This window comes from Polistes dominula, unplaced genomic scaffold (genome assembly GCF_049000335.1).
Source record: "Polistes dominula isolate Pdom_NZ unplaced genomic scaffold, Pdom_raw_medaka contig_77, whole genome shotgun sequence".
Lineage (NCBI taxonomy): Eukaryota > Metazoa > Arthropoda > Insecta > Hymenoptera > Vespidae > Polistes > Polistes dominula.
This window is the reverse complement of record NW_028301152.1, coordinates 2,128,114-2,152,471: the sequence shown is the minus strand read 5'-3', so window position 1 is coordinate 2,152,471 and position 24,358 is coordinate 2,128,114. Positions and strand designations below refer to the sequence as shown.

Genomic DNA, 24,358 nt, shown 5'->3' with positions numbered 1-24,358 from the left:
ACTTCATTGTTCATGATAACGATTAAACTGTTAAGAATTTCGTCAATGATGGAAAATTGGCGCCAACAAGCGCCATATCTAGCGAGATATCATTTTCAAATTATTTACTTTTTTATATTGACCTAAATTACGTACCTATAGTATTTTATATTAAAAATAACATATACTATATATATTTATTTATTAAAGGGACCAGAAAGTTATGTCGTTTTTGTTCATGCCAATATTTTATTTACCTTTCATCAGCTGTTCGTTGTGTAACATACTTTAAAGTTGAGTTTAGGATTTAATATAAAAAAAAAAAGAAAACTTATACATTACTTTTTTGGTCACCAATATATATTCATTCGTATGATATAAATTACACAACGATTTTATTCATTCATTTAATTATTCTATATTTTTTATTTGAACACACTTTGTGGGTTTAACGTCGATCGTACGGTATCAAGTGAAAAAGTGAATTCAAGTTGGAAGTCGAAAGCCAGTAGGAACACACAGAGTACTCGACGATCGATTGCTGACTGGCAAGGAACCACGTGACGGGGTGCGGTGTTTATGACGTCACTGAACGATCCCTTCAACGAGCAATCTTTTTTTCTTTCTCTCTTTTTAGCAATTTTTAAGATAAATTACATTTCTTGATCGATACGTTCTATTTCATTCCATTACAGCTATATATATATGTATACGATCCCATTGGTTTTAACATGTTTATTAGCAATGATTTTAAAGTTGGTTTTAAGATTTTTATATTAGTTTGTAATAATAATTATAATACGTTCGTAGTAATTATTAAATTGCTACAATTCTTTTTGATGAAAGTGAAGACGAGAGATTGCTCACAATTGCATTTCAAAGTAGCATTGATGTCACTTCTTCACTTTTTTTTTTTGCATCGATCAAGTAGTGCCTTTGTAACTTGGGTCTTACAATTAGTAAGACAGTTCTCCTCACCTTCTTAACCTTAACCTTACATCATCCAACTCCCGGGCAACCCTCACTTTATGAAACCTAACCGATGCTAAAGTCTCTCTCTCTCTCTTTCTCTCTCTCTCTCTCTTGTGGATTATGACCCACTATTCCATTCGCTCTTAACCACACTTACTTTATTATTATTATAACGACGGGATAGAAGATTGATATATCCTACTATTCCTTTAGAGTTAACAATATCGATACAAACAATCAATATCGGATTAAACACTTATTGTTTACTTTAATAAAAAATAATGTGAAAGTTTTATGATGAATAAATTGAAGAGTTTTAAAATAGAAAATAATCAAACTAAAACTAAACTTAATATAAATTTGTCATTGGAATGAAATAAAGTTTTTCTAATAAAAAATGAAAAAGTTATTTAACGATTAAATTTTTATTTTGTTTTTTTTTATATTATATCTTTATTTTTAGGTTTCCTATCATGGGACAAAGACAGCTGTCACGTAGATTTGGAAAAAGAATTGCAAGCGTTAATAGCACAAGCTCCCGAAGGCGAGGAAGCTCGAAACGGTAATAAGATTAAATCTAATAATAGATAATTATCATCGATATCATACATAGAATATAATTTAATTTTAATTGAAATTATATTTTCATGTATATATAGGAGAACGTTTAATTCAATATGCAACGGAAAACCTTGTTACGGAGGTTCTGATACACCCGCAAACGAATACTTTACTACAATGCATTCGAAATCTTCTCGCAAGTTTCACGAAGCATCGACACATCATACACGCTGGATATACATTCGGTGGAAATGGTTCCTGGATACTACAGGTAAATACAAATTCATTCGATATTAAACGATAGAATTTTCAATCGAAAATGATAATTACTATTGTCACTGGTCAAATATCATTCGTTCATTTAGGATGGAACCTTCAGTCTTGCGGACTTTCTTGATGCGTTCAGCGAACATGAAGTACAAAGAGTCCTTCGTGCCTACGAGAATAGCGTTACGGTAGATATTCATTGTGCGGGTGTCGGTGATTGGACGACTACTCGATTATCTAAGGAACCATGTACCAGGTAATCTAATGTTTATTTATTTATTAAACAAAAAATATCATGGCTAAATATACGAAGATCTTTTTAACAACGGACCAAGTCTAATTGATTTTAATTGTTTAATTTAATTTGTTTTTGTTAACTTTTAATTAGAATCCACTGTCATAATTATCGATACATTTATGATAAAATAATATTCTTTTGACAATAACTAACAAATTAATGATTTTTTGTTTTTGTTTTTGTAAAGATCCTGCCGCGTTCGAGTAAATCCAGATGATGTATTAACGGCTGGAGTACCAGCTATCACGAGCTTCATAAATTACGTTGGACAATATTTAATTGTTCAAACGTTAGACCAATTGATGGAACCGTCCGATGTTGTTGGTAACATCAGGTTCAGCCATCCTACTTTATACGTCTTCCCTGGCGGGCAAGGTGATGCCGCACTATTTGGTATAAACGGCTTCAACATGCTCGTCGACGGTGGTTTCGCGAGAAAAGCGTGCTTTTGGGATTTCACCAGGCACCTGGATCGCTTAGATGCTGTTTTGTTAACTAGGATAAATAATAGTAATATCGGTGGCATGTCCAGTGTTCTTCGTAAGAAAAAGGAGATGCACGTCTATCCACAAATCGGTCATTTCTTTTGCAACCTTGTTGTAAGTAAACAATATTTATTGGATAATTATTTATTGATAATATTTGTAACAATTTATTTAATCATTCGTTTGACAAATATTAGGGTAAAAACAAAAGTGCGTTTATTCTGTTGAAACTTTACTTTGAAAAATTGCATAATGGATTTGTTTTGTTTTTTTTGTTTTTGTTTTGTACAATTTATTTTGAAAATATTCATTTAAAAGACGGACGTATTTTTGATTCAGCCTAATATTATACAAATCATAGAAATTAATTAGTCGCATATTTCAACATACAATTGGATTAACTAATCTTTCCATAATTACAGCTACAATTGTATCAAATTTTGGATTCTTTTTTTTTTTTATAGGAAAGAAGACAATCTCATTCACCAGACGGCGACAAAGATATCGATCCCTTGATATTGAATCTGACAGATGTCGGTCAAGAAATAGTTGTCAATCTTCGACACATCAATCTTCGTGCTCATCCATGCTACAGAGATCCCGATCCAATAAATTTATATCACAAAGTTGGACACGGTACATTAGACATGTACGTTTTAAGCCCTAACAAAGACAGCCGAGAAGTTAGAGAATTTTTGGCAAAGTGGCATACGTCGGACGTTAAATTGTTCGCTGGTACGCATAAAAAGGACTCGAATAATTTAACATTTCCTATTCAAAATCTTGTCTCGATATGCGCGTTACTGGTTTGGCAACCAGCTAATCCCGAAGATAATATTACCAGAATCCTATTTCCCGGAAGTACGCCTCAACATAAAATATTCGAAGGATTTGAACGATTAAAACATTTGGAATTTTTGAAACATCCAGTTTGTTCGGCAAAGAGCCTTTCGCCGTCGACGTCGTTGGTAACCTTAAAGGACAAGCCAGTTAGGCAAAAGTTTGGCTTGATCGAAAAGGAAGCAAAGAAAACTAAAGATATCGATATTAAAAAAGAAAAGAAAGAATCGGCAGAAATCAAAAGTTTCAAAGGTGTCGATGAAATATCGACTAAAGGAACGCCACAATCGACACCGATAATACCAACATCGAAACCAAGAAAAATAGAAGACAAACCGAAAAAGTTAGCGGAGAATAAGAAGATCGACATTGACGCGAAAGAAAAGAAAATAGAGAAGGAATTGAAAGAAACGAAGAAAGAAGCTAAAAAGGATATAATTAAACCTGAAAAAGTTGAGAAACCAGAAAAACAGGAGAAACGTGACGAGGAAATAAGTAAAAAGGAAGTGGTCAAGGATGAAATAGATAAAGTTATTCCAACGAAAGAATCTAAAATAAAAGCAGAGCCAATAAAGAAACCGAAAGAACCAAAAATTGGCAAATCAATGAAAACCGAAGTTTCGTCTAAAGTTAAATCGATAGATAAAAAAGATGAAGATATCCAGTTCGGAGAAAAAAGATGCTTCCAAATCATCGCCAACTACACCGAAGAAAACGATGAACGGTGTTGCGACTAAAACTGAAATATCAAAGACTGGACCTATGAGAGGAAGACCAACAACAAAACCAATATCAACGGCACCGGCTAAAAGTGCCAAAGATGCTAACAATCGAAAGGTTGTTGAACAAAAGAATATTGAGAAATCGGTAGCGAAGGAGGCACCTGTTGCAGTTGTTAAAGTGTCGGCTAAGCCAAAGCCAATGGATAGAAAGCCGATAAGTCGAAGAACTAAACCAGTTAGTCCAAGCAAAGCACGAGTACCTGGTAGTCCTGCTAAATCAACCCGAAGTACACCGACAGCTTCGGTTAAGTCAGATAAAGATGGTGTTATCAGAAAGATGAAGGGAGATAAAGGTACTACGGATTCTTCAACGGTATCTACACCATCCGGAGTTGAACCAGAATCAACGGCTAAACTTGTCGAAAAAAGTTTGATCGAAAAGTCCGAAGACATTTCATTGGATTCTATCGAAAGTAAAGTATTGGCCGATTTGAAGGAAGAACGTGAAGTAGTCGAAGAGATCGAGGCAGTTTTACAAAAAGCCGAGAGAATGGAGGAGACCAGAAAGGACGATCGTTTCGAGGGTGACGATGAAATTACGGCCGAAGCTACCGATAAAAAGGAAGAAGATATGACCGAGGAGGACGTGACAGCTGAAATCGAGGACGCACCTAAGAAGGAAAGTTCTCGTAAGGAAAGTCAAGAATTAACGGAAGAGGATGAGATTTTGATCGTCGAAAAGGAAGAGATATATACTGAGGATTCCGTACAAAGTGGCGAAGGTGAACAAAAACATATTTTGGACGAAGCCGAATCAGAGAAGACTAAAATACTCAAAGACACTATGGAAATAACAAAAGAAAAGGGTGAGAAAGAGGAGTCGGAAAAGGATAAGATAGAAAGTCCCGAGAAAAAAGTAGAAATTACCGAAAAGGAGATTCCGATGAAAGAAGAAAAGAAAGTAGTGTCACCGGAAGAAAAAGTTCTTCCTACAACGGCACCAGAAATTACACCAAAGCCGGAAGATAAGGATGACTCTGGTAAAAAAGATAGCGAAGAAATCACTAAAGAACCTTCCAGTTTGAGTCCAGACAAATTGGATTCTTCTGAAAAGAAGACAACCGACACTGACATGAAACCTGAGGTGGATCAAAAGGAACACATTCCGGAAAAATTAGAGGAATCTCAGGAACGTATATCGACGTTGGAATCGGGTGCAACGACAACTGCACCGACACTTCCTGAAGACGAACGTATTCCATTAGATGAAATAAAGGAAGATATAGATGAGAAACACGTTATCGAAGAAGTTAAGGAAAAAGATGCACCTGTTAAAGCTGAAAAAGAAATTATTGTTCAAGCTATTCCACCTGTGAGTAAACCCGAAGTCAAAGTTTTCGACGTAAGACAAGCGGTACAAGGATTGCAACGAGACATTGTCAAAACCCCGGACGAAGTTGCTGATCTTCCGGTTCACGAAGAAGTCGATCCGAAATTATATCGAATGGATTTCGAAAAGGACAAGGAAGAAAGAGTGGTAGCAGCACCACCACCACCACCAACACAAGCAATCAAAGAACCAGAACCAACACCACCGGTCAAGGAACAAAAAGGTGTTTTCAGTTTCTTCGGCAAGGTAGCTGATAAATTTGAAAAGGGAATCGATAAGTTAACGAAAAAATCAAAAAGGGAGGCCGAAAAGGAAGAGGATAAGTCGTCATCGAAATCTAGTTCTCCTAAGGAAGCTAAAGTACAGGAAAAAATCACTTTGGAGGAAGTAGACCTAGAAAAAATGTTCCCAAAGGTGGGCAAAGTAACTGAGAAACCAGAAGTATTTGAAAAGATTGAGCCAGTGCCGTCTGAAGTGAAAGTTGCAACTATCAAGGAAACTACAGCATTGGTAGAAGAAGAAGAATCAAAGGAAATGAAGAGACGTAGTGTACCAGATTTGGAAGTTAAAGTGTCCGACAAGGTTGAAGTTATCGCTGAAAAGCCAATCATTTCACCGATCGATAAACTCGATGAAAAGGAAGAGAAAGAAGAAAAGGAGAAATTCGTTAAAGAGGAAGAAGAAATTGGGGAAGACGTTGAAGAAGTAAAAGCTCTCTTAGAGGAAGCTTCGAAAAAATTCAAAACAGTCAAGGACAGCCTCAGAGATTCCTTGGAATCATTGGAAGAAAAGATCGTAGAAGAAGAAGATCTTTTACGTCACGAGGCAGGACTTACCAAGGATATCGTCAAAGACACTTTGGAAGGAGTCGTTGAAAAGTTAGAAGAGATGAAACCACAGATCGAAGGATTAGGCGAAATAAAAGGTGCAGAAAAAGTTAAGTTCGATATTCCTAAGGACGAAGAATTCGAAGAAGAATACGAAGAAGAACCGGTTGGCCCGATCAAGGACGTTAAAGAAGCAGTCCGTGATGTTGGCGAAGTTCTCGCTGGATCGGCAGGTATAGTGATCGACGACAAGCCTAAAGATGTCGTTGAAATCGTGAAAAAAGTTGCCGAAGTATTAAAGAAAGATGATTTCCTATCCGAAGAGATATTGTTTGAGAAACCTTCCGAGAAGGAACCTTCTCCGACCGAAAGAAAGGTCTCGATACCGAGTGAAAAATCAATCGAGCCTGAAGACAAACTAGCCAAATTCGAAGACAAAGTGTTCAAACCGATCGTAGAGGATGTTCCTTTACCTGCAAGTATTATAAGCCTTGCCGAAGAAATTCCTAAAGAAATCGCTAAACCTTTACCGATTTACGAGAAACCCGTTGGAGCAATCGAAGTTGAAGAAGAACCATGTAAAAAAGTTATCAAAGACGTAGAAGAAATAACTTCACCGAAGAAAGATCAAATCAAGGATAAGCAGGATGCTAAGAAAATCTGCGACGATTTAATGAAGGATGACGATTATATTTGCGATGAAAAGAAAGAAATCGAGGATACTGCTTTAGTTGACGTTATGAAAGCAGGTCTAGAAGAAATTTGTGTAAAGGATGTAGCCAAACGACCGTCGATAGATGAAGTACCAAAACAAGTGATAGAAGAACCAATAATTACCTTCGAACAAAAGGTATCACCGGCAAAAGCTGAAGTTGTTATGGTTACACCGGATTCTGCACCGACTTCGCCAAAATTCACCACCGACAAAGTTTACGATGAAGAATTGACGAAAGAAATCTTGAAAGAAAAATTACCAGAATTGATCGTTGAAATAAAAGATGTACTTAACAAACCAACACCCTTGGACGAAATTATCGAAGAACTTGTAATCACTAAGAAAAAGAAGATAACTATCGAGATAATCGAATATATTACTGTTGTTAAACGCGTGCCAAAGGAACGTGTAATTTATATTATCGAAAAGATTATTGTTAAGAAGAAACTTCATCCAGAAAGTATAATGGACGATGTTAATCTTCTTAAAACTACTATAACACCGGAAAAGATCATTGAAATCGAAGAATACATTATCAACGAGTATATCACAAAAGGTAAAAGAATTACCATTCAAATAATCGAAGAAATTTCAATAAGAAAATCTGTACCCAAAAGAATCGTCATTGAAATCATCGAAGAGATTATTATCAAGAGAAAGATCACCAAAGAAATGGTATACGATATTTCTAGCGAAGAATTACGCGATCTTCGCGAAGAACTATCACCGGAAGATGAAAAAGTGGATATTACAAAATCCGAAGTTCTATTAGAAAAGAGGAAATCGATTGGTGCAGTTATTAGCCCAGAAGAAGAAGAAGAAGAAGAAGAAGAAGAAGAAGAAGAAGAAAGAGAAGACGTAAAGGTTGAAAAGGAAACAAAAGAAAAGGAAGACAAAGAAAAAGAAGACATATTTAAGACAAAAAAAGAAGAAGAAGAAAAAGTTTTATCTCCCGAAAGTATGGAAGAAGTTGAAGATGGTTTCGTTAGTATTCCATCTAAAGCAATTTTATTATCCAAAGATGAAAAAGTTCAACCGCAAATAAAGAAAGAAGATGATGAAATTGAAATAACAAAGGAACACGAAAAAGATGTTACAGATGATTTCGAAGCGGTCGAACAAGAATACAAAGTTCAGGAGGTTAGTGTTGCAGAAAAGGTCACGTTGCAAATTGGAAAAGAGAGAGAAGAACCTGAGGAGGAGATTGAGGATGACACTTCGGATGTCATTGAGGCCGAAGAAAAGTTCGTAAAGGAGGTCAAAGAAAAAATTGGAAAGAAGGATATCGAGGATGTCGAGGTGACGATGAAGAAGAAGGACACCGAAAAAATTGAAAAAGATGAATTGAAAAAAGTCATCGATGATACCACAATCGAAACGGAAACTTCTGAAGTATCGGAAATCGTTGATACTACTGAAAAATATCTTGACGAAGCTAAAGAAAAACCTGACGTTAAAGATGTTAAAAAAGAAGAAATAAAACTCGTTGAAGAAGAAATCAAATTAAAGGAAATTGAAATTAAAGAAGTTGATAAAGAACCATTTGTGAAAGATAAAAAGGATGAAAAGAAGGTAGAGGATGATTTGATTAAAAAGGAGCCATCTCGTAAAGAAAGTATTACGGTTGTCGACGAAACGATTCCAAGAAAATTATCGTTGGACGTTAAGGAGGAAGCCAAGGTTGTGTTGGAAGTGAAAAAAGAAATTGAGGAAATTGTCAAGCCAGTTGAATCCAAAGAAAAAGATGAAATGAAAAAAGAAGTGGAAAAAGTTGAAGTCAAGGAAAAAGAAGAAAAAGATGAAACTGTATCAATCCCGACCGAAATTAAAGCTGAACCAACGAAAGATGAGAAAATTATTGTCTCCGAAAAGGAGCTTAAAGAATTAGAGAAAAAATATATCGAACCAAAAGCTTTGGTGTCATCGCCGAAGGAAGAAAAAGTGCCGGATACGAAAATTATCGAAAAAGAAATGAAACTCGATGAAAAAGTTGCCAAGGATGAAAAATTAGCAGATGCCACGGGTCATGCTATCGAACCTAAGGGAGAAGAAATTATTGAAATGCAATTAAAGGAAAAAGTTGACAAATTGGACAAATTACCCAAGGATGAAAAATTAACTGACGCTACTGGTCGTGCTATAGAACCAAAGGGAGAAATTATCGATACCAAATTGGACGATAAAATTGTTAAAGATGAAAAACCTACAGACAAACTTCTTCAAGATGAAAAATTAACTGACGCAACTGGTCGCGCGATTGAACCAAAAACAGAGGTCATCGATAAAAAGTTAGATGAACAAGTTGAAAAGGAAGAAGTGATAACCGATGAAAAATTAGCTGACGCTACGGGACACGCAATCGAGCCTAAAGCAGAGATTATTGATACAAAAGTAGAGAAAAAAGAAGAAATACCGGATGAGAAGATTCCCAAAGATGACAAATTAGCGGATGCAACTGGTCACGCTATTGAACCAAAAGTAGAAAAAATTGAAGATAAAATTGAAAAGGTGGAAGAAGAAGAAGAAGAAGAAGTAGTAAGCATACGAAAGAAAAGGAGTCTTCAAGAAGAACCAATAACCGATATAAGCAAGGATCTAAAACCATCCGAAAGCAAAGAAGAAATAAAACAAGTAGAAGAAGAAGAAGAAGAAAAAGTCAAAAAATTGGAACCATCTGAAATTTCCGAAGATACTGGAATTGTTCGCAGAATGTTGGTAACAGCAAGTAGCGAAGATGGCGGACAAGAAATGGACATTTGTCCTACGGGAACGATAACCTTTACTAAAATTGCTACGCCCGATGATTCCTTGAAGGAAGTATCGATTAAAACGACACCCGACAAAGATTCTTTGCTTTTGGACAAAGATTCGATCCAATCGGGAATCAGTTCTCTTGAGAAAGACAGTATTTCAGAAAAATTACCACCCGAAATTAAAGATACCGGAAAAATTACTCCTGAAGATAGTTTGGATAAATCTCTAATCGATACACGTGGCTCTCAAGATTTTGAAGATAGTCTAGAGAAATTAGACGTCAAAGAAAAGAGCGTTGAAAGTGTATCACCTAGCCCTGAAGTTGAAAAGTTTAAAGAGTTCGATAAAAAAGAAGAAATCGTATCTCCAGTCAAAGATGAGATCAAAGAAATCAGCAAAGCAGAGTCTCCAAAAGAAGAAGAAGAAGAAGAAGAAGAAGTCAAAGAAGCTATTAGCAAAGCTGGTAGTCCAGAAAAAGAAGAAGTTGGCAAAGTACCACCTTCACCTTTAGACTTATCCGAAGAAGAAATTTCGAAAATAAGAACACCTACCACTACGCCGATCGAAGAAAAACATGAAAAGATACCAGAAGTTTCCAAACCATTGGAAATTAGCCGTTCCGAAGAAGTTTCACCGACTGAATCGATATTTGCAAAATCACCTATCGAGAAAATAGAATCTCAAGTTCCTGTAGATATTTCGTTGATAGAAAAGAAAGAGACTGAAATTTTGAAGGAAGACAAATCGAAGGAAATCGTACAAACTGTTGATAAAATCGACGAGGAGAAAATAGTCAAAGAAAAATCAAAATCACCGAGTCCTAGCGTAGAAAGCCTTGCCGATGAGAAGATTGTACGAAAACCACTTGAAGAAGATAAACCTATTACTGCCGTTGTAAGTGCAAAAGATATCGAAGAAAGTATTGTAGATAAAGATAAATCTTTAAAACTAGAAGAAGTGAAGAAAGAGGAGATCGAGAAACCTGTTGTTAAGGAACAACTTGATAAAATTGTCAGTGAAAAATTAGAAAAAGAGGAAGAAGAAACATTAGCTGCTGAAAAATCAAGATCTCCTAGCGTTGCTAGCGAAGAAGCAGAAAAAATCGAACACGTCGAGAAACCAAGATCACTTAGTATAGTTAGTGATAAGACAATAGAAGAAAAAGAAATAATTAAAAAAGATGAATTAGACAAAATTGAGAAGGATGTATCAATAGATAAATCAAAATCACCGAGTATCGTTGACGATAAATCGAAAGAGGAATCCAAATCACGAAGTTTAACTCCTTCAGAAAAGATCGATGAAAAGGTATCATTAATCGATAAATCGAGATCCCCGAGCGTTGTTAGCGATAAAATGGAAGAAATCGAACACGAACAGTCTAAATCACCGAGCATTGAAAAAGAATTGAGTGCTGCTGACAGATCTAGATCAGCAAGTGTCGTTAGCGAGATTCAGGATACGAAAAAAGTCGAGGAAGTTAAATTAGATCGTGCTAAATTACCTGAAGAAAAACCTGAAGAAAAGATCGTTAAGGAATCGATTCCCGAATTAAAACCGACAGTGACAGCAGCAATTGCAGCAGAACCACCTAGCGATAAAATAAAAGACATGAAAGAATTAATCTTAGAAACAGAAAAAGTTGAGATTAAGAAAGAGGCCTCTCCTTCTGACGAAGAAATACCAATTGACAAATCAAGAACACCAAGTATTGCTGAAAGTTTGGAGAAACCGTCAATCATTGAAAGAAAATTAAGCGAAGTAACGAAACCACCGGTTACCACGGAAGATAAAGAAGAAATCAAGATTACCGATAAGTCAAGATCGGTAAGCGTTGAGAGTACCGTCGAAGACAAAGAAACAATCGATTTATCAAAATCACCAAGTGTTACTGAAAAGTTAGATGACGAGATCAAAATAAGTAAATCACCTAGCATAACGAGTGAAAAATCTGAAGAAAAATTACCAATCGTTTTGGATGATAAATTGGACACCAAAGAAATAGGAGAAAAACTTGTTGAAAAAGAAAAATCACTTAGTCCCGTAAGTGTTGCTGATAGTAAATCCAAATCTCCGAGTATTACCGATGAAAAAATAAGTTCGGTAGGTGTTACTGAAGATCTAAAAGACATAACCATTACTGCAAAAACAGAAGAAATTATTACGAAAAGTAAATCACCTAGTATATCTCCAACTATTGCCGAAACAAAATTGGATTTCAAAGATACCAAAGAACCGATTACAAAATCGAAATCACCTAGTATCACTAGCGATAAGGTAGATCTTGAAGATGTAATTACTGAACGACCAATCGACAAGGATCGTTCTGGAAGTATCATAAGTACAACTAGTGAAATTAAAGAATCATCGGAGAAATCGAAATCTCCAAGCATTTCTAGTGAAAAACCTGACCTCGAAGAAGTAGATGACTTAAGTATACGAAAAGAATCAATCAGTAAAAGAGAATCCATTAGTATTGGCGTTGATCAAAAACCAGCTGTTGATTTAGAAAAATCTATTGATGTTTCGGAAAAAATCCAGATCGATAGAAGTAAATCACCAAGTGTTGCAAGAGATGAATCTGATGAAAAGAAACCGGATGATAAAGGTATCGAGCGAGAACATTATGAAGATGCAATCGATAAGTCTCGTTCACCAAGCTTCACTGAAGATAAGAGTCTTAGCAAGGAAAGCATCGAAACTACGTCTCCTACTACTACGATCGAAAAATTAGATCATATAAAGGAAAAGGATGATTTGAAATCTCCTGTCAAGTCTGAAGATTTCTATACACCTGATAAAACAATTGAAGAAAAATTACCGGAAGATCGTTCAAGGACACCGAGTGTCGTAGACGTTAAAGTTGACGATAAGTCAAGGTCGGCTAGTATAGTTAGCGAAGTATCGGTTAAAGAAGTTACTGATAAGTTAGAAAAAGAACCTTCCCCGGTAGAAAAGGAGAAGTCACGATCACCAGAAACTATCAAAAAAGAAAAATCACCTTCTCCGGACGTTGAAGAATCAAGAAAGTCTGCTTCACCGGAAAAAGAAAAAGAATTAGAAATGCCGGAAGCAAAGACAGAAAAATTACCATCACCAACAAAAGAAAAATCATTATCTCCAACACTGGAAACAAAGAAGGAGAAATCGCCATCACCTGAGATACAAAAAGAAAAGTCACCAACACCGGAATTACAAAAAGATAAATCACCTACGATAGAGCCTGAAAAAGAAGAAATCACCATCACCTGAATTACACAAAGAAAAGTCTCCTGCGTTAGAAGCGGAAAAAGAAAAATCACCAACGCCTGAACTACAAAAAAAAACAGCACCTTTGGAGGAAGCTAAAAAGGAGAAATCGCCTTCACCCGAAATACAAAAAGACAAATCACCAACTCCCGATATTCAAAAAGAAAAGTCACCTACGATAGAAGATAAAAAGGAAAAATCACCAACGCCCGAACTACAAAAAGAAAAATCACCTTCCATAGAAGCGGATAAAGAAAAATCACCAGAACTACAAAAAGAAAAATCACCTTCGATAGAAGGTGACAAGGAAAAATCACCATCACCTGAATTACACAAAGAAAAGTCTCCTGCGTTAGAAGCGGAAAAAGAAAAATCACCAACGCCTGAAATACAAAAAGAAAAATCACCATCACCTGAAATACAAAAAGAAAAGTCTCCAACGATAGAAGCTAAAATGGAGAAATCACCATCACCTGAATTACACAAAGAAAAGTCTCCTGCGTTAGAAGTGGAAAAAGAAAAATCGCCAAAGCCTGAACTACAAAAAGAAAAATCACCTTCGGTAGAAGGTGACAAGGATAAATCACCATCACCTGAATTACAAAAAGAAAAATCACCATCACCTGAAATACAAAAAGAGAAGTCTCCATCGATAGAAGCTAAAAAGGAGAAATCCCCATCACCTGAATTACACAAAGAAAAGTCTCCTGCGTTAGAAGCGGAAAAAGAAAAATCACCAACGCCTGAACTACAAAAAGAAACAGCACCTTCCGAGGAAGCTAAAAAGGAAAAATCGCCTTCACCCGAAGTACAGAAAGACAAATCACCAACTCCTGATATTCAAAAAGAAAAGTCACCTACGATAGAAGATAAAAAGGAAAAATCACTGACGCCTGAACTACAAAAAGAAAAATCACCTTCGATAGAAGCGGATAAAGAAAAATCACCAGAACCACAAAAAGAAAAATCACCTTCGATAGAAGGTGACAAGGAAAAATCACCATCACCTGATTTACACAAAGAAAAGTCTCCTGCGTTAGAAGCGGAAAAAGAAAAATCACCAACGCCTGAAATACAAAAAGAAAAATCACCATCACCTGAAATTCAAAAAGAGAAGTCTCCAACGATAGAAGCTAAAATGGAGGAATCACCATCACCTGAATTACACAAAGAAAAGTCTCCTGCGTTAGAAGCGGAAAAAGAAAAATCACCTTCCATAGAAGGTGACAAGGAAAAATCACCATCACCTGAATTACAAAAAGAAAAATCACCATCACCTGAAATACAAAAAGAGAAGTCTCCAACGATAGAAGCTAAAAAGGAGAAATCCCCATCACCTGAATTACAAAAAGAAAAGTCTCCTGCCTTAGAAGCGGAAAAAGAAAAATCACCAACGCCTGAATTACAAAAAGAAACAGCACCTTCGGAGGAAGCTAAAAAGGAGAAATCGCCTTCACCCGAAGTACAGAAAGAAAAATCAACAACTCCCGATATTCAAAAAGAAAAGTCACCTACGATAGAAGATAAAAAGGAAAAATCACCAACGCCTGAACTACAGAAAGAAAAATCACCATCACCTGAAGTACAAAAAGAGAAGTCTCCAACGATAGAAGCTAAAAAGGAAAAATCACCAACACCTGAATTACAAAAAGAAAAATCACCTTCGATAGAAGCTGATAAAGAGAAATCACCATCACCTGAAATACAGAAAGAAAAGCCTGCTACGCTTGAACCTGGAAAGGAAAAATCACCAACACCTGAAATACAAAAAGAAAAATCACCTTCGATAGAAGCAGATAAGGAAAAATCACCAACACCTGAATTACAAAAAGAAAAATCACCTTCGATAGAAGCTGATAAAGAAAAATCACCATCACCTGAACTACAAAAAGAAAAATCTCCTTCGATAGAAGCTGATAAAGAAAAATCACCATCACCTGAACTACAAAAAGAAAAATCTCCTTCGATAGAAGCTGATAAAGAAAAATCACCATCACCTGAACTACAAAAAGAAAAATCACCTTCGGTAGAAGCGGATAAGGAAAAATCACCGTTACCTGAAGTACAAAAAGAGAAGTCTCCAACGATAGAAGCTAAAAAGGAAAAATCACCAACACCTGAATTACAAAAAGAAAAATCACCTTCGATAGAAACTGATAAAGAAAAATCACCATCACCTGAAACGCAGAAAGAAAAGCCTTCTACGCTTGAACCTGAAAAGGATAAATCACCAACGCCTGAAATACAAAAAGACAAATCACCTACGATAGAGGCTAAAAAGGAGAAATCACCAACGCCTGAACAACAAAAAAAGACAGCACCTTTGGAGGAAGCTAAAAAGGAGAAATCGCCTTCACCCGAAGTACAAAAAGACAAATCACCTACTCCCGATATTCAAAAAGAAAAGTCACCTACGATAGAAGGTGACAAGGAAAAATCCCCAACCCCTGAACAACAAAAAGAAAAGTCTCCTGTGTTAGATGCAGATAAGGAAAAATCTCCTACTCCCGAACAACAAAAAGAAAAATCACCTTCGATAGAAGCTGATAAGGAAAAATCACTATCGCCTGAATTACAGAAAGAGAAATCACCTTCTATAGAAGCTGATAAGGAAAAATCTCCATCACCAGAATTACAAAAAGAAAAATCTCTAAGTCCTGTAATACGGGAACAAAAGTCAATTTCTTTAGAATTGGAAAAGGACAAACCTGCAATACCAGAGTCGATAAAACAAAAGTCCCCTACACCAGAAGAAAAGAAAGAAATATCTCTTATTCTAGAAACTGACAAAGATAAAATTTCTGTACAAGAGACAGAGAAGAAAAAATCGTTATCTCCAGAATCTGAAAAGAAAATACCAGAGAAAGATGAAGCTCTAATTCTAGAATCGCAAAAAGAAAAATCACCTTCTCCCGAATTACAAAAAGATAAACCTCTTTCTCCACAATTAGAAAAGGAAAAGTCACCTGTTCTAAAGGAAGAAAAGCCAAAATCTCCTACTTTAGAATTACAGAAAGAAAAGTCACCAACTCCAGCATTAGAAAAAGAAAAGTCTGCATCACCAGTAGAAGAAAAAGAAAAATCTGCATCTCCTACTGAAGAAAAAGAAAAATCACCAGAAAAAGAAACAGGAAAACCTAAATCTCTGTCACCAGAATTAGAGAAGGAAAAATCTCCAGAAAAGGAAACAGAAAAATCAAAATCTCTTTCGCCAGAGGTAGAAAAGGAAAAATCTCCAGTACCACAAACTGAGAAAGAAAAGTCGCCGGTACCTGCAACACAGAAAGAAATATCTCATTCGCCAGTAGCGGAAGAAATAAGATCTTCTTCCATTGAAAAAGAAAAGGAAAAATCTAAATCACCTGTATCAGAAAAAGAAAAATCCATTGAAACAGAAATAAAGAAAGAAGAAATATGTACTACAGAAGCAGAGAAACAAAAAACGCCTTCACCAATATCTGAAAAAGAGAAATCGCCAGCATTAGCAGAAGAAAAACAGAAATCGCCTTCTCCAGTATTAGAGAAGGAAAAATCTCCAGCTCTAGAGACAGATAAACAAAAAACGCCTTCTCCGGTATCAGAGAAGGAAAAATCTCCAGCTCTAGAGACAGATAAACAGAAATCGCCTTCACCAGTATCTGAAAAAGAGAAATCGCCAGCATTAGCAGAAGAAAAACAGAAATCGCCTTCTCCAGTATCAGAGAAGGAAAAATCTCCTGTTCTAGAGACAGAAAAACAAAAATCGCCATCTCCAGTATTAGAGAAAGAAAAATCACCTGAAGTTGAATCCGATAAAAAGAAATCACCTTCTCCTATATCAGAGAAGGAAAAATCACCAGCATTACCAGAAGAAAAACAGAAATCGCCTTCACCAGTATCTGAAAAAGAGAAATCACCAGCATTACCAGAAGAAAAACAGAAATCACCTTCTCCAGTATCAGAAAAGGAAAAATCTCCTGCTCTAGAGACAGAAAAGCAGAAATCGCCTTCTCCAGTATTAGAGAAAGAAAAATCTCCACTGGCAGAAGCAGAAAAACAGAAATCGCCTTCACCAGTTTCTGAAAAAGAAAAATCTCCAGCATTAGCAGAAGAAAAAAAGAAATCACCTTCACCAGTATTGGAGAAAGAAAAATTACCTTCTGCTGAATCAGAAAAACGAAAATCACCTTCTCCAGTATCAGAGAAAGAAAAATCTCCAGTAGAAGAAGCAAAGAAACAGAAAGAGCCTTCACCAGTATTAGAAAAGGAGAAATCTGCACCAACAGAAACAGAAAAACAGAAATCGCCTTCACCAGTATCTGAAAAAGAGAAATCTCCAGCATTACCAGAAGAAAAACAAAAATCGCCTTCACCAGTATCAGAGAAAGAAAAATCTCCTGCTCTAGAGACGGAAAAACAAAAATCGCCTTCACCAATATTAGAGAAGGAAAAATCTCCAGCAACTGAAGTAGAGAAACAAAAATCGCCTTCACCAGTATCTGAAAAAGAGAAATCTCCAACATTATCAGAAGAAAAACAAAAATCGCCTTCTCCATTATCAGAGAAGGAAAAATCTCCAGCAACTGAAGTAGAGAAACAAAAATCACCATCTCCAATATCAGAAAAGGAAAAGTCACCAGCGTTAGCAGAAGAAAAACAGAAATCTCCTTCTCCATTACCAGAGAAAGAAAAATCACCAGCATTACTAGAAGAAAAACAGAAATCGCCTTCTCCATTATCAGAGAAGGAAAAATCTCCAGCAACTGAAGTAGAGAAACAAAAATCACCTTCTCCAATATCAGAAAAGGAAAAGTCACCAGCGTTAGCAGAAGAAAAACAGAAATCTCCTTCTCCATTACCAGAGAAGGAAAAATCTCCAGCAACTGAAGTAGAGAAACAAAAATCACCTTCTCCAATATCAGAAAAGGAAAAGTCACCAGCATTAGCAGAAGAAAAACAGAAATCTCCTTCTCCATTACAAGAAAAAGAAAAATCACCAGTATTACCAGAAGAAAAACAAAAATCACCTTCTCCAGTATCAGAGAAGGAAAAATCACCTGCATTAGCAGAAGAAAAACAGAAATCGCCTTCACCCATGTCTGAAAAAGAGAAATCTCCTGCAGCTGAATCAGATAAAGAAAAATCACCTTCTCTAATATCAGAGAAGGAAAAGTCGCCAGCATTAGCAGAAGAAAAACAGAAATCTCCTTCTCCATTACCAGAAAAGGAAAAATCTCCTGCTCTAGAGACAGAAAAACAGAAATCTCCTTCTCCATTACCAGAAAAGGAAAAATCTCCTGCTCTAGAGACAGAAAAACAGAAATCGCCTTCTCCAGTATTAGAGAAAGAAAAATCTCCAGCAGCAGAAGCAGAAAAACATAAATCGCCATCACCAGAGTTAGAGAAGGAAAAATCACCTGCATTAGCAGAAGAAAAACAGAAATCGCCTTCTCCAGTATCAGAGAAGGAAAAATCACCTGCATTAGCAGAAGAAAAACAGAAATCGCCTTCACCGATATCTGAAAAAGAGAAATCTCCTGCAGCTGAATCAGATAAACAGAAATCGCCTTCACCAGAATCAGAGAAGGAAAAATCACCTGCATTAGCAGAAGAAAAACAGAATTCGCCCTCACCGATATCTGATAAAGAGAAATCTCCAGCAGCAGAAGCAGAAAAACAGAAATCGCCATCACCAGAGTTAGAGAAGGAAAAATCACCTGCATTAGCAGAAGAAAAACAGAAATCGCCTTCACCGATATCTGAAAAAGAGAAATCTCCAGCAGCTGAATCAGATAAACAGAAATCGCCTTCACCAGTATCAGACAAGGAAAAATCACCTGCATTAGCAGAAGAAAAACAAAAATCGCCTTCACCGATATCTGAAAAAGAGAAATCTCCTGCAGCTGAATCAGATAAACAAAAATCGCCTTCACCAGAATCAGAAAAAGAGAAATCACCAGCATTAGCAGAAGATAAACCGAAATCAACTTCACCTGTATCTGAAAAAGAAAAATCTCCGTCAGCAGAACCTGAAAAACATAAATCTCCTTCTCCAGTACCAGAAAAGGAAAAATCTCCATCTCCAGCAGTGAGAAAAGAAAAATCTGCATCACCGGAATTGGATAAACCGAAATCGGTATCTCCAACGTTAGAAAAAGAAAAATCTTTATCACCAGTGTTGCAAAAAGATAAATCCCCTATAACAGATACACAAAAATCTCATTTGCCTGAGACTGCGAAGCCTACTCCAGAAAGTATGAGAAGGGAAAGATCTCCTACTCCAGAAGATGGAAAATTACGTAAATCAATTTCACCTGATGTAGATGATTCAATCAAATCGCCGACTGGTAGTGTGAAAGAACAAAAAGACGATATTGACGAAAACATTCCAAAAGACAGATCACGATCTCATAGTTTGTTCGAATCTGGGGACAAAACACCATTAACTCGTTCTCGTGCAGCAAGTTTGTACGAAGACAAGATACCAGACAAATTGAACCTTCAGGAAGAATCAAAAACTACTTACGATAGCAAAGAAAAGAAAACACCATTAGATGAAAAAGAAGAAGAAGCAGAAGAAGAAGATGAAGAAGAAGAATTGATGGAAAAGGATAGATTAAAGAGTGGCAAAATTGGTATTACCAGTTCGATTCGGGAAGAATTTGAAGAAGTTTATTCCAGAAAAGCTAGTCAAACTAAAGATACAGATAGTGGACGAATTCTTAAACTCGAGAAATTTGAAGATGAAGAAGATACTGTCATTAAAGTAACTGCCGAAAAGAAAGCAGAAATCGAAAGGTATCTCGTCGATGAATTTTTAAACAAGAAACAAAAAATTACGATGTCCGCGATCGAAATAATTGTCTTATCTTACGCTGTACCAGAATTTACAGTAATGGACATTATAGAAGATATATTGAGACGTAAAAATCTTCGTAAGGAATCGGTATTGGACTTTGTCGATGAAGATGTTGAAGAAAAGTCATCTTCTGGAAAGTCTAAATCGAAAACAACGGGTATAAAAATGGTATCTACTGAAAAGATCAGAGACGTTGAAGATTATATAATCAATGAATATATCGATAAAAATAAAAAGATCACTAGTACTATCCTAGATGATATAGCAATTCTAAAAGGTATTCCACGAAAATTCCTCATCATGATAATTCAAGAGGTTACCGTCAGAAGAAAGATTCCCAGTGGTTTCATCATGGATACCGAAGTTTTGCAAGAATCATTAAGAAAAACGTGGGAAGATGAAGGATTAGCCAAGATGAAAGAAAAAGATGAAGAACACGACAAGAGTGGACGAGATTCAAAGAGTCCGAGTTTGAGTTCGGAACCAATACCTTCAGACAAGTCCACTCAGGATAGTCCGCTACATTCTGAACCACAGATCGACGAAGAAATTTCTATTTCTGAAGAAAAACGTACAGAAATCGAACAACTTCTCGAAAATGAATATATTAAGATGGGACGTAAAATTACCGAAATCATTTTGGAAGAAATAATCATAAGAACTTCATTACCGAGATACATTATTCTCGAAATAATCGAAGAAATAATTATTAAAAGAAAATTATCACGGGAATCTATAATCGACGTTGATATCTATCAAGAAGACGAACCCGAAAGTTTTAATAAATACGAATATCGATACGAAAAATCATCAGATCTTGGATTAGCCGATTCATGTAGAAAAATGTCTGCCGAATACAGATTAGGTGGATACACGGAATCAACTGGTAGACAAATGGACAAATCTATTCCAAGTGGTTATCCGTTAGAATACGAGAGTCAATTCCACAAAGCTTTCGTTGGTGGAATGACAGAAATTCGTACGACACATATAACAACGTTATCCGGAAAATCAACACCAGATTTTGCTACTCGTGACGGTACACCCGATTCAACTTCTGAACCAACTGGTTCAACCGTTGAAAGAATGACCGATAAGGGAATGAGATCGGTTGACAGAGTATCACCTGACAAACAACAAACGATGATTTCTAAGGGCGAGATAACTATTCAAAAAGTTGAAATATTAAAGGAAAGTAGAATCGGCGAACAAGAAATTCCTCCTGAGGAAAAAGATAAACAAGAAGATGTACGAGTTATCAGAAAAATAATCAGTCGTAAATTTGTCGAACAAGAAGAGGAGGAAGAGCCGGAAATTGTAACCAAGGTTGTCAAAAGAAGAGAAATAATTGAGCCAGAAGAATCAGAAGATACCGAAGAAATGTCAACGAAGGAAACGATTACGAGGAAGATTGTAAAACGTGATGTTACAGAAGACGAAAGTGGACCAGAAATTATTACTAAAATAATTAAAAGAGAAATAATCGAAGACGATGAACCCGAAATAATAACTAAAGTAGTTAAAAGAGAAATAATCGAGGAAGATGAACCCGAAATAATAACTAAAATAGTTAAAAGAGAAATAATCGAGGAAGACGAACCCGAAATAATAACCAAAACAATTAAAAGAGAAATAATCGAGGAAAGCGAACCCGAAATAATAACCAAAACAATTAAAAGGGAAATAATCGAGGAAGGCGAGCCCGAAATAATAACCAAAACAATTAAAAGGGAAATAATCGAGGAAGACGAACCCGAAATAATAACCAAAGTAATTAAGAGAGAGATCATTCTTCCCGAAGAGAAAACGTCTGATACGCAAGATCATGAGATTGTTAAAAGGGTAATTAGCAGGGAAGAAACACCAGAATCAGTTGAAACGATAACAACTAAGACAACGCGAACTGTAGTTACCGAGGATCTTCCAACATCAAAGATATCAACTTCCGATCTAGAAAAACCAGAATTATATACTTATACGATATCACGTGAGGGTACACCAGAAAAGATCGATACGTCCGATTCAAGTGCTACATATAAAGTAATCAGTCGAGATGTTACGCCAGAAGTTTCGAAAAGTGCCGAAGTTAAAAGAATCGTAACAACAGTTACGACGATTACCGAACCTGACGGTAAAGTTATCACGAAGAAGGACGTTAAAGAAAGTAGTGACACCGTTGACAGTGAAGAACTTTTAGAAAAACTCATTGACTCTACTATCAGTGAAAAAATTGGCAAAGCAACGACAACGACCGAAACGAAAACTACTGAAGGATCGAAAATCGAAAAGGTTATCAAAGAAACGATAACTACAATGACATCTACGTCGGGTACATCTACTCCAGATGTTAAAACTTTCTATGATTCTGGAAAATCGACACCTGATTCGAAATTCGATGAGAAATTGGATACCACTGGTAAAGATCATTTGGAGAAAATTGGAAAATTGGAACATTCGGTTTCACCGTCTGTACGTGATTTTATATCCGACGAGAAAAGTTATTCGGGAAAATCATCACCTGATATATCTTTGCCGAAGGATATCGTTTACAGTGGATCTACCGGTAAATCAACACCGGATATTCCAGTTTCACCGTTGGTCAGGGACGGTGCAGCGGTGCAACCACTTCTATCAGGAAGATCTACACCCGATAAAAGATCGGAAGGTCGTTCTACTACCGCAACTCCTGAAGGATTCAGATCAGGCGAAGTTATTCGTACGATCATTACCACAACTAGAACTATGTCCGATGATGGTGAGATAATTACCACTACCAAAGAAGTTACGGAAGCTACCAATGAGAAAGGTGAAACGATAATTTTGGCTGAAAAGACTGATGTTAAAGTTGATGATCGTTTACCTAGCAAGGATACCGCAGAAATGGCGATCAGGTAAATTCAAATTTAATTTTTTTTCTACGAGTTATTATAACTTTTCGATAATCAACAAAATCTTTGTTTGAAATATATATATAATTCTCTTCATTGACCGTAACATATACATTTACACGAAACCTATTAAATTAGGGGAATTACTTCAATATATTTATTTTTATTAGCATAACTGTACAATTTGTTCAAAATTCAATTAGTTGGAGTGCTAGAAATGAATTATTCATTAGTATTTTATCAACATTATTACTATAACAAAATTGTTCTTATTCCAGTAGCGCGATTGGTAGCATGAAAAGTTCGGAATTACAACGAACCGGAAGTGCAAGTTCCGATGTTAGCAGTGACAAGGATCCTCGTACCGATCAAAGCAGTACTCATAGTAAAACCACGGCGACTCATGCTCATGGTACTAGTGAAGAAAAACAAATGACTTATTCCGATGACGAACCATCAATCTCACCACTTTCTTCAACGTCACAACTCGGTTATTCTTCAAGATCTAGACAGTACGAAAGTTCTTCGGAAAAAGAAACGGATACGCACAAGCCCGTAGAATTTTCAACCGCTGCCATGAGCAGTAGCTTTTATGGCGAATTACCAGCGGTACCGCCGCAAATTACGGCAATGAAAACGTTCCAAGAAAGTGGTTTCCACAAGAGCAGCGATCCGATACCGATTCAAAGTGATTTTACGTTTAAAAGATTCACCGTTGAGAAAGAATACGCCGGTGGTTACGAGGAAAAACACGATACCAAAAAATACGTTGACGAAGCTGATTTAGATTTTGAAAAGGCTTTGATGGAACGAAAGGAATTAAAGGAATCAACCGATTTTGGTAGTACTATTGCACCTAGATACACTAATGGTAATCTTCGAGCAAAATTAACTCACGAATCGATGAAGGCCGATCTTCCGTCATCTTCGGTTACCGACGAAAGTCCGGAAAGTAAAAAGGATTCGAAAAAAGACCCATTGGAAGGATGGGGTACACCTTTGGGTTTACCATCTCCGAAACCACCAAGAAAGTTCAATCTTAAAAATCCGGTACAACCTTCTAACGAATTCTCATCGGACAATCTCAACTTTGACGTTAGCAGCAATTGGGGTGAACCATTGAGATTACCATCACCTGCACCGGTGACTACCGAAGTTTCTAACAAAGGTGCACCGAGTACTCCGAAAAAAGAAAGGAAACAAGCCAAAAAAGTAATGTCGGAAAATTTGAAAAATAAAAAACGTTCCGAGAGTCCTGGTAAAAATGAAAAGAAAATGAAAGATTCTAAGAACAAGGTTCAACCGGTTTACATGGATCTTACTTATGTTCCACATCATGGTAACTCTTATTATACGTCATTGGAATTTTTCAAGAAGATTCGTGCGAGATATTACGTATTCAGTGGTACTGAACCAAGCCGTGAAGTTTACGATGCCTTGTTAGAGGCTAAAAAGACTTGGGAAGACAAAGATCTTGGTAAGTTTCGTAATAAAATTATCTTCATTGATTCCTCACAGGGGAGTGGGGGGTTCATTTTGATCAATAATAATTGATATTATCTACCAGTATGCG

General features: G+C 36.4%; 1 protein-coding gene across 1 annotated transcript in view; it reads left to right on the top strand.

Annotated features, from left to right (window-relative positions):
* Positions 1–24,358, top strand: part of LOC107064037 (uncharacterized) — a 50,594-nt gene that overhangs the window by 18,178 nt on the left and 8,058 nt on the right. Inside the window, 8 exon segments of the mRNA XM_089178143.1 lie at positions 1,415–1,513; positions 1,611–1,783; positions 1,878–2,035; positions 2,265–2,676; positions 3,027–4,046; positions 4,048–12,882; positions 13,151–22,788; positions 23,064–24,262. Coding sequence (XP_089034269.1) covers positions 1,415–1,513; positions 1,611–1,783; positions 1,878–2,035; positions 2,265–2,676; positions 3,027–4,046; positions 4,048–12,882; positions 13,151–22,788; positions 23,064–24,262 — 21,534 coding nt within the window.